This window comes from Bison bison, unplaced genomic scaffold, assembly GCF_000754665.1.
Source record: "Bison bison bison isolate TAMUID 2011002044 unplaced genomic scaffold, Bison_UMD1.0 scf7180017864365, whole genome shotgun sequence".
Lineage (NCBI taxonomy): Eukaryota > Metazoa > Chordata > Mammalia > Artiodactyla > Bovidae > Bison > Bison bison.
In genome coordinates, this window is record NW_011494937.1 from 2601365 (window position 1) to 2613036 (window position 11672).

General features: G+C 44.1%; 2 protein-coding genes across 2 annotated transcripts in view; both read right to left on the reverse strand.

Moving 5' to 3' along the window:
* The window catches only part of LOC104999864 (zinc finger protein 791-like), a 70196-nt gene extending 62686 nt beyond the window's left edge, over positions 1–7510 (reverse strand). The window contains exon 1 of the mRNA XM_010855494.1: positions 7435–7510. Within this exon, the coding sequence (XP_010853796.1) occupies positions 7435–7437 (3 nt within the window). The 5' untranslated portion in view covers positions 7438–7510. The remainder of the gene's footprint in view (positions 1–7434) is intronic.
* The window catches only part of LOC104999863 (zinc finger protein 709-like), a 22773-nt gene extending 15254 nt beyond the window's left edge, over positions 1–7519 (reverse strand). The window contains 1 exon segment of the mRNA XM_010855492.1: positions 7435–7519. Within this exon segment, the coding sequence (XP_010853794.1) occupies positions 7435–7437 (3 nt within the window). The 5' untranslated portion in view covers positions 7438–7519.
* Positions 7520–11672: the final 4153 nt, after the last annotated feature.

Here is an 11672-nt window from a genome sequence, read left to right on the forward strand (position 1 = left end):
AAGTAATGTCTCTGCTTTTGAATATGCTATCTAGGTTGGACATAACTTTCCTTCCAAGGAGTAAGCGTCTTTTAATTTCATGGCTGCAGTCACCATCTGCAGTGATTTTGGAGCCCAAAAAAATTCCTTCCCTAGTGGTCCCTTATTGACAATTTGTTACTTGTGGGCAGGGCCCTCTGCAGTGCTGACCAATAACTGAGCAGGACTACTAATGGCTGCTAATCCACAATTGGTTGCTTGTAGGCGAGGCCCACTGAGGCACCAACCAAATGCCGAGCAGAACTGTTGCCTGGTAACAGGGTGAGCAGTAATGACAAGCACAGCAATGGCTGTGTGCTAAGGGCTGTGCTCACTGCATTCTATTACACTTGTGAGAGTCTTAGTTTTCAAGAGAGCCTAGTACATGGTGATAGTTGCACTTCTAAGGCAGTTCTTTGCACCAGAAGCCTATAGACAGCTTAAGGCCATCATGGGTCACTGTAAGGTGCATAAGAGGAGGTCACTGTATCCTCTATACTGAGGGAGACTCCAAGGGAACTAACAGGAGTGCCTGTTGTATGGTCATTTAAACACAGTCCAGAGCCTTCTGTAGTAGGGGTTCTCTCAAGGTGGGGGCCAATTTCCAACTAATAGTAAAAATGGGCTTAAGTAAAATTCCTAAATAAGGAATATGTTGTCTCCCCAACACCAAAAGAACCTAGTAGGCCTTGTGGGTGCTGAGAATGACTACAAGTATTTCTTCACATTGTAAAGGAGGGAGCAGTTGATTACTGAAAAACATACAGAAACTTAACTAAGGGCCTCACATTGCGTGGGTTAATGGCCCATACACTTTTTGCGAGATCCTTTTTTCCATATTTGTGTATTCTGAATGAAAATGAAATGAATGTGCTCAGAGGAAGATGTCCTTAGTGTGATGTCATACCTGTGTTCCTGAAGCAAAGTGCATGCAGTTCAAATCTTCCTGCAGAGACTGTGGGATGGCAAGACTGCTGAGGTTCTCTGAGGGTAACCAGATAAAGATGTCCCTTCAGAGGGGAAGGCCTCTGCAGCTGAGAGAATGTTGAAATAGATACTCGACATAACAGACTTATCAAGTCTGTGAGAGCAAGATATTTACTGAGTGGATGAAGTAATTTCCACAATGACAGGGACTAGGAATAGGGGCTAATTTGATGTAACCACAGCTCAAGGTTGTTGTAATCCACTATGAGGTATCATTCATTCTTTCCAGGTTTAAGAACAGATCAAATAGGCTATTAAAGGAGAAAATTGGGGGCTATCACTTCTCCCTTAATATGTTTCTTTATAATGTTTTTCAATACAATTCAATGTTGTGGTCCATGTGCGGATTGGAAAAGAATTTTCAGACATGAGGCAGAATGGGAGGGAAATAAAGTTTATTAGAGTGGGAGGTGCTGTTAGAACAGCAGGCCAGCTCAAGGGAGAACCAACGTTGAACAGGGGTCCTTAGTATACTCTTATACCCAGGGTACAAGGAGTGGGATAGGGGTCTTGCGGGTCATTTGCTGACTGGATGAGGTATGCATTCTGGGTGGGGTAAGAGTACGGCAAATACCTTCTCCCTGTGAGGTAGGAGGGAAAACAGGTTATATTGCTCAGGAGGACCTGAAATCCGTTAATAGTTACAACACGGAGGAGGGAAGGACAACAAGCAACTGGCTTTTCTGTTCCTGCATTCCAAGACCCTCCTTGGTTTTATTTGCTCTTTTGTCCTTGGGTTATCACATTCAAGGCCCTGTTTAAAACTTTAAATCAGGCCATATTAATGAATTTAACTGTCGGGTAATGTTTGTGGAATCTTATTTTGTCTTGCCAATTTGGAAGTAGAAGACAATTTAATTTTACTTAATGAATCATGGGTTCAGAGCTTCCCTGCTCACTATGGGATATTTTGGGACAATGAGTGATACAACCATGAGAAATTTAGGCAAGAAGAGAGTTCTGCTGCTGAAGGCAAAGTATACCTATTTGTCCTTTATACTCTATTCAGTCATTCCCCTGAGATGATGAGGTAAACTGCTTAAATATAGTGGGATCCCCATGAATACCTGCAATTTGAAACCTAGTTTAATTACATGAAGTTTCATGAATTAGAGTGCAGTATACAGGAGATGTTAATATTAATTTAAATTCGTATTACAGAGGACCAAAAGTCAGGCAGGCTCCTTCTGTCTTTTTACTATGGAAACTCTTCTAGCATATTTTGGACTTACAATTGAATGAAACTGTAGTCCTTTCTTTCAGTACGTTTTTTGTCTGGTTCTCTCCCTCCAGTCTTTCTTTGTTGTGTATTTTAGGTCACTGAATATACTCTGGGGGAGAGAGTGTCCTTTCCACCCTAGCATTGATAATTTTTTTCCTCTAGAGAGCCTCACACCAGTGCCATCAGGGTCAGAGGCTTCCTTCATGACAACTGGTTAGGTTATAGAAATTAAGTACCCCAGGCTTAAATTGGTTTAAATTAACCCCTTTTCTGTGCCACAGTGAGGCTACAGGTGTTGCCCACCTAACGCAGAGGGTCAGCATCTTTGTTGCAGGTGCTTCTAGCAGGTGCAGCAACAGCAGAGGTACTGAAGGGTCCTGGTGAGCCCTCTGGTATTAGGAATGGACTCAGCCTGCCACCTACGGGCTGCCTTTACTCTCTCTTCTCTTTCTCTCTGAAATAATCTTTTCAGAGTGATCATCTGAGGGGTTTACCTCATTCACAGGGTATAATCAGCCAAGTAACCCCCGAAGATCCCTCCTCTCCAAGGTCTGGGTGAACCCAGCCTCAGTCATACCTGCACTAAAACACAGACAGGTTCCATCCAAGCCATGGACTAAGGATCACTAGGAGGGTCCCATCCTCATTCTACTCCCACAGGACACGGCATTAACACACACTGTCATCTTGGTGTCCTCTGTATATAGAACCCAGGTTTGGTGGGGGTCAATAATGCCACACAGGGCAGCACAGGGCACAAGCAACCGGCAGCTCACAGAGCAGGAGCCCCCAGGCTTTCTTATCAGCCTGTCCAGGTAAGACGTACTAGGGGAAATGGGAGTGGTGAGGCTTATCTTTCAGTACTAGTCAAACATCAAGTATGTGGAACCTGACTACTCATTACAAGAATCAAACCCAGGTAAGAAAAACATGCATCTGCACTGGATTGTTTCCATATAAAGAAACATCAACAGGATGATCAAGAAGTAATTATAACTCGGTATTTGTGCATGGGTGGAGTAAGAGCACAGGAGTGGAGGAGGACATGTGGGCTAGGAGTCCTAAGCTAGTTTCCCATTTTAGAAATATTTTTAACCTTCACATGCATTATTTAAAATCAGGAGAGAAACTGATATACATCTTATCTTCCTATGCTTAACATTATTTTAAATTAAATTTTGCTTTTTCAAATTAATCCTAACTTTTCTACATAGGAAACCACTCTAAGATTTAATCCTTTAAATGCTAACAGATATAAAACTGCACACCATAAAAGATTTACAAATCCCCTTCTAATTAAAAGGACAAGAACATTATAGTTTGTCCCTCCACTATATTTCATACTAGGGATATTTTCAGGAATGAGTGGCATAATATAAAATATTAGGGGTTTGGAATTAAACCCAGAAATAGACTTAACAGATGTATATAAGCTTTAAAGTGTTTTCTTTATATCAACAAAAATATTAATTCAATGGCTTTTCCCTCACATTCATTAAAAAAGAATTCATTTGCTTTAGGAACAGCATGGCCTTCTAAATGTTTAGGGACAGGAGGGCATTATGCTAAGTGAAATAAGTCAGAGAAAGATAAATACTTGATGACATCACTTACATGTGGAATCTAAGAAACACAACAAGCTAATGAATATTACAAAAAAGAAGCAGACTCACAGATACAGAAAATAAACTAGTGGTTATGCGGTTGATGGGGGCAATGCAAGTGTAGGGAACTGGGAGTCACAAACAATTTGGTTGTAAGACAGGGTACAGGGATATATCGTACATCTAGGGAATATAGGCACTATTTTGTAGTAACTGTGAATGGAGTATAACCTTTAAAAATTGTGTAATAAATTTTTTTTAATGGAAAAAACATTTGAGCACTTAAACACACCCATCTCATACTGAGGCTCTCTTTGCCTTAATGGAACAAAATTCTAGGTGGTTCCAGAATTTTCTTGCTTTACTCACATCATATCTCTCAATTAACTTACACATTAAAAGCCCCAAAGCTAATGGAAACTAGAATTAAAGGACTGCAACGTTTAGCTAAGAAATAAACATATATTTGAAATGACTGATTTTAAGATTTCAGTATTTATGTGAAAATTTAACAATTTTTGAAAAGTGCTTGGAAATTGAATTGGCTTATTAAGCTTCCTTATGGTAGAACTGTAGAGTTTGTCAAGCACTGGAACTGTTCCCGGCTTTGGATCAATCGCAGAACAGAGGAGGACCACCTCTCACACACACACATACAACCTCCCTGATGCAACAAACCTGGAGAACTTGCAGGAGGAAACTCATTTTAAAAGGAGAAATGGTAAAGTTGTTTTTAAACTTTTTATTTTCTATTGGGGTATAAGCTGATTAACAATTTGTGATAGTTTCAGGTGAACAGTGAAGGGACTCAGCCATACATACACATGTATCCATCAGGAGACACTTCCAGTGCAGGGGGTATGTGTTTGATCTCTAGTCCAGGAACTAAGATCCCCCGTGCCATGTGGTGTGGCCAAAAAAAATTAATTTAAAAAATGACATATTAATTTTATAAAATAATTTATTCTGCTAGAAATCACCTTTAAAAACTTTTAATTAAAAATTTTATTTATTTATTTTAATTGGAGGCTAATTACTTTACAATATTGTAGTGGTTTTTGCCATGAATCAGCCACGGGTGCACATGTGTTCTCCATCCAGAAACCCCCTCCCACCTCCCTTCCCATCCCATCTCCCACGGTCATCCCAGTGCACCAGCCCTGAGCACCCTGTCTCATGCATTGAACCTGGACCAGCGATCCACTTCACATATGATAATATACATGTTTCAATGCTACCCTCTCAAATCATCCCACCCTTGCCTTCTCCCACAGAGTTCAAAAGACTGTTCTTTATATCTGTGTCTCTTTTGCTGTCTCTCATATGGAGTCAAAAAAACAGTGTTTTAATTTGGTATACACAACACTTTTGGATTAAAAATTGTCACAAAAGTAATTAAAAAAAAAAGAAAATATTGGAATCAAAACAGATAAGTAGCCTTCTTGCTACAGTTCAGAAGAAAAATACACTTTCAGAAAGATGACCAAAGTCCCATACTTGGGGTCTAAGATATAGTTCCTAGAGCAGGTTAGTCACTGGAGAAGAAGAGTAGGGACAGTTGAGCCACTAGAATGAATTCTGGCTCTACATGCTCTCCCGTGTCCCCAAAACATGGAAGCACGGACTCTACTAGGTTCTAGTCTCACAAGTGAGGAAACTCTATGTCTGATTCAGTTTAAGATTCTGATCCAAATGCATAAACCCTTTGTCTGCAATACAGAAGACATGATCATAACAGCCTCTTTCAATGTGCATAAATTACACTGAGTGTACCTACACTGTGAACGCAAAACTGAAGTTCCGAGTTCTGCGTCCACAGTGTCCAACTCTTTTGTGACCCCATGGACTGTAGACTGCCAGGCTCCTCTGTCTATGGGATTCTCCAGACAAGAATACTGGAGTGGGTTGCCATTTCCTTCTCCAGGGGCTCTTCCCAATTCAGGGATTGAACTCACACAGGAAGTTTTAGGCCTCCAACCTCAGAAATGAAATCAGTCCCTACCACTGTGTGCAGTTGCATCCTCAGCTTTCCAGGGCTCTGTAGCACCTCTCAGTATAAAGTCTCCTTCCATTGTGGGTGCGAACATGTAAGACACCTGCCGGGGCAGGGAGTGGGAGTTGCTTCCCAACAAGAATAACTGAGTCTGCAGGTCGTTCTCTTTACAGGAGCCTTGGCATGGATCACTGACTATAGGCCTCTGCTCTGCACTGGGGTATCTTTGGAACACACTTGATGTTTTAATGGACACAGACTTAGTGTTTGAACAATCCAGCAACACAATTTAAACCTATCATTTATGTGGAAAGGAGGAAAGAAAATTGTAGGGCATTTTCACTAGTTCAACCAGAAAACCTGAAATAATATTTACTCCTTTCAGGAAAAAAAAAAAAAAGATGTCAGACAGTGATTATTTCTACAGTGAGAAATAGGTTTGTAAATAATTAATCACACCTGAACACTTGGTCTGGACGTCTAAGCAGATACCACACAACCAGAGAATTTCATTTGAAATCACCTATAAGTAAAGAATAGTCCTGAGGAACATACTACACATGCTCCAGGGGAGAAAAAAACAGCAGAACAAAACTTTTCAAATGAAATGTAATCCTGGAATTTTTTTTCCCCTAAAATTCACCTTTTTTGCCTCTTGGGAAATATGTTATACTATCTTTTAGGCTGTATTAATTAAATGCATTTTACTTTGATTGAAAAAATGGCATTTAAATATGTGAATAAATCTTTTAAAGGTGACAATCTTTACATTTTAAAAGTAGGGGCAACCCTGACAGGACACATGACCCAGAAAGTTTTAAAAGGAACTTCCACACATTAGATGTCTGTGCCCAGGAAAGAGTCTGGGAGGAGAGGCACCAAACTGCTGAACAAAGTAATTTCAAGTGGTTATTTTTTACTTTCTTCTAGTGGAAAACATCCACAGACAAAAAAAAAAAAAAAGGAAAAAAGAGCCATTCAAGGCTCTGGGAGGAAAATGATAAACAGTTAAAACACTGCGTCTGTTTGAAATGCACCACGGAGGACAAATAGTTGATAATAATGCTGTGAATCTGAGAGGGAATTTAGCCTTGGGGATGTTGGGTGAACTCCGAAAATTTAGGGAACTCACTGTCAGCCCTAGGAATAGCTAAGCTTGAGCGGACAGGGGCGTAGACTTGAGACTGTTGGTACTCAAATAACTGGAAAACAAGAGAAAATGGGTGCCCCCCGGGAAAAAGTCAGGGACTGGGGATCCCACACACCAAAGCTCCTCCCACGCACGAACCACGTAGACCGAGTCACGAGGGTCCCTTGACAATCCTCCCCAGGGGTCACAACACAGTCTGAGGAGGACGCGGGGCTGCGGGGTCGAAGCCGAAGTCGGGGCGCGCAGTGACTGGACAGGACGCCCGGGGTCCTGGCTGCCGGCCCCGCCCCCCCACGCGACCGGAGGGAGGAGACTGAGGTCCGAGCAACGCCCCTCGGGTCCGCAGGCTCCGGGGTTGACAGCGGGGAGGCCCGACACCACCACAGCTGGTTCGGATCCACTCCAACCAACGCCTCCTCCCCTCTCGCTCCAACTCTGCACCCGGATAACGCACACTCACCATTTCTAGGTTTCCTGGGTCTCCCTGAGTCCTTCCTACGACTCCCACAACAGGTCACAACAAGACAGACTCTGAGGCAGTGCCGCCAGCGTCTCTGAGAGGTGGGAAACCGGATCACTAGGCGATCCTGAGGGAGTGAAAACGGAGCCGAAGCGGTGCGTCGCCCCACCTACCTGCCCAAGCGGCACCCCTGATTGGACAGTTCTCAAAGCCGCACCTCCTAGTACTTGAGTGACAGCTGGACAGAAGGACTTGTGTCTCTAGGGAGCTAGCTTCCTCCGACAACCCCCAAGAGGCGCCCAGACCCGCGCTGAGGGCAGTGGGTGGAGCAGAGAACTGACCCAGCCCGACGCGGTTACTCGGAAACAAGTTTTTGCAAGCCTGAAGCGGCCTATCTCGTATTCGCCCAGCTCTTTGTGCACACGTGAAGGCGGGGAATTTCTCATTGAGTTTCCAAAAAACAGAGCATGAGGTTGACATGGCTCTTCTTTTGCTCTGTGCATCCCCTACCAGGACACCTGGTACACCTACCAGTACACCTACTCACATGACGGCTCCTCCCTCTACATCTTAGAGCCCAGACACTGAGTTGCCCCAGGCTATTGATTGTTCTACTCTTTCGATCAGAGTATCTCCACTTGCATACTTTATCAAAGGGGTGTTGAGGGGTGTATGCCTCTGCTGGTTTCCTTGACAACTGATGAGCCAATTTGAGGTCAATTTTTCTCTATAGCTGGTTGCTGCTGCTGCTAAGTCTCTTCAGTCGTGTGCGACTCTGTGCGACCTCATAGATGGCAGCCCATCAGGCTCCACCGTCCCTGGGATACTCCAGGCAGGAACACTGGAGTGGGTTGCCATTTCCTTCTCCAATGCGTGAAAGTGAAAAGTGAAAGTGAAGTCGCTCAGTCGTGTCCGACTCTTAGCGACCCCATGGACTGCAGCCTACCAGGCTCCTCCATCCATGGGATTTTTCCAGGCAAGAGTACTGGAATGGGGTGCCATTGCCTTCTCTGCTATAGCTGGTTATTCCCACCCAATTTTCTGTATAACTTTTCCTGCCTGACATCTGACCCTTTTGCTTCAGATGTGTAAGATAAGCATTGATGCCTCTGTCGCTGAATCCAGACTCTTTCTTCGGTCTTGGCAATTACTGAGCTTTTGAACCTGCAGGGTGCAGTCCAACACCCCAACACAGGGCCACACTGTAACAAAAGGGTCTTACTGTTGCAGAGAGAAGCCAGTTCTGACTCCATGTTCGAACTGTTTCTTTGACGTGCTTTTTGTTGCTTTTATTATTACAACCATACAGAATAGCCTGCCTCAGAGGACCCTGCACCTCTACCTGTTAAACTAAAGGATCTTAGTTTTTATGTCTTAGAGACATAATCTGACCCTCCACACCTGTGAATAATTACAACAAAAAGAAGAGTTTAACACACCCTTCTAAACGCTGGCCCTTCCTGGAGATGTTTTACTGAAGACTGAATACCCTTTTTACTTTACTTCCTCATTGCATGTCCCTCTTGTTCTGCCTTTTGACTTCAATTCCTCATTGCTTCTCTCTGTCTGACTCTATAAAAGAACCTGGCATCCAGACCCTGGACAAGATACTTTCAGACATTAGTCTGCTATCTTCTTGGTCAGCCAGCTTTCCCAATAAAGTCATATTCCTTGCTTGAACACCTTGTCTCTCAGATTCATTGGCCTGTCATGTGGCGAACAGAGCGAGCTTGGACTCTGTAACATTATGTCCTCTAGGGGTCAAGGTGTTAAGGGTGAATTTAAGGTATTTTCTTGATCACCAAAGCAGAGAGCTTTAAGTACAGTGAAGTTTTATTTAAGCAAGAGGGAGAGCAGGTAGGCATGTGGGGAGCTGCTGTTCTGGGTTTCTTTTGAAGCTGGTTATGAGAAGCATATAAATGAAGGGATGGACTATGTCAGGCGAGTGTATGCTCCTCAGTTCTGTCTCGTCACAACAAAGATTTGGAGTGACGGACATTAAAGCCCTTGGTGCGTCATAGCTCCCAGGTCTTGGACAAACCATGTTATAGCTCTTAGACAAATCAGTGTTACAGCTCTATTTTATTTAGAAGATAGCGGGAGAATCTACCCTCGAAGCGTGAGAGCATGCCAACCCAAAGACTCAAAGAGAGTGGAGGAGTGTGCCAACGAGTGAGGTGGGGGGTGGGGGTGGGGGGTGGGGAGGTGGTGAAAGAGAGAGAGCAAGGTAAAGAGCACACACGTGCGGTGGGGAGAGAGAGAAAAGGGCTTTGGCTCCTCCTTTTATATGTTTTTTCCTCCCCCTGGGCCTGCCCTATGTAAATTGGGTTAGCCAGGAGTGCTGTTTGTTCTACCTGAGGTCCTTACTCCAGTCCTTGGACCTTCCTTTGACCTTCCTTTGTTCTATTTTCGTGGGCTTTTCCCTTTCTTGTCTTTTAGCCACGGCCATTTTGGACTCCTGTTTCCTATTCTAACTACCTACACACTATTAAGCAGCAGCAGCAGCAACAGACTATTTACTGGGGAAGGAGGAGTTTGGGGGTCATCTTCCTTGATTTTCATCCCAGCTCCACAGTCTCGAGGGGAGAAGGGATTTTCATCCTCATTTAGCTTAGATCAGAAGTGTCTGGGTGTTGCAGAAGCCAGTACTAGAGAAACCAAGCACCACACTCGGACAGTTGGAGAACTCAGGTTTATTATGCCAAAGGGCCCAGAGGAGTTAACACTCTAAGCTTTGAGCCCTGAACAAAAAGGTTACAGAGTTCTTATAGACAGACTATAGTGGGCAACGCTAGCTGCTAATAGGCTGGTTTAAACTAAGGGGTTTCGGGTGAGTGGGAACAGCAGTCAAGATGGGGAGGGGGATGCATGATTAAGCAGGTTCGCAGGGGCTGGGCAATTGCAAAGAGTAGGACAACGGTGAGATCAGCTCCAGTTCCTAGTATCCTAAGTCCCCACTTTCTGAGACTACGTGACCTATGTGACCCAGACTTTGCAAGGGGCAAGCTGAGTTACAGAGGCAGAACGAGCAGGTTATGTAAAATTTTAACTTTTCCTCTTCATGGGGGCTTCCCTGGTGGCTCAGTGGTAAAAAAAAATCCACCTGCCAATGTAGGGGACATGGGTTTAATCTGTGGTACTGTTGCAGGCAGGGGAACCCCTTCCAGGGCCGGAGAGTGGGGTCTTGTCTAACACTTGGAAATGAATTGTCCATGGAGACATTCATGCTGACAAAGCAAGAGACTTTATTGGGAAGGGGCACCCAAGTGGAGAGCAGCAGGATAAGGGAACCCAGGAGAACTGCTCTGCCACTGGCCCACAGTCTCAGGTTTTATGGTGATGGAATTAGCTTCCAGGTTGTGTTTGGCCAATCACTCTGACTCAGGATCCTTACTGGCAGCGCACTCTTGCTTAGCCAAGATGGTTGTCAGCAAGAATAATTCTGGGAGGTGGAAGGACATTTGGTGTTTCCTTTTGACCTTTCCCAAACTCTTCTGATTGGTGGTGGCTTCAGTTCAGTTCAGTTCAGTTCAGTCGCTCAGTCGAGTCCGACTCTTTGCGACCCCATGAATCGCAGCACACCAAGCCTCCGGGTCCATCACCAACTCCTGGGGTTCACACAGACTCACATCCATCAAGTCAGTGATGCCATCCAGCCATCTCATCCTCTGTGGTCCCCTTCTCCTCCTGCCCACAATTCCTCCCAGCATCAGAATCTTTTCTAATGAGTCAACTCTTCACATGAGGTGGCCAAAGTACTGGAGTTTCAGCTTTAGCATCATTCCTTCCAAAGAAATCCCAGGGCTGATCTCCTTCAGAATGAACTGGTTGGATCTCCTTGCAGTCCAAGGGGCTCTGAAGAGTCTTCTCCAACACCACAGTTCAAAAGCATCAATTCTTCTGCGCTCAGCTTTCTTCACAGTCCAACTCTTACATTCATACATGACCACTGGAAAAACCATAGCCTTGACTAGACAGACCTTTGTTGGCAAAGTAATGTCTCTGGCTTTTGAACATGCTATCTAGGTTGGTCATAACTTTTCTTCCAAGGAGTAAGCGTCTTTTAATTTCATGGCTGCAGTCACCATCTGTAGTGATTTTGGAGCCCACAAAAATAAAGTCTGACACTGTTTCCACTGTTTCCCCATCTATTTGCCATGAAGTAATGGGACCAGATGCCATGATCTTCGTTTTCTGAATGTTGAGTTTTAAGCCAACTTTTTTACTCTCCTCTTTCA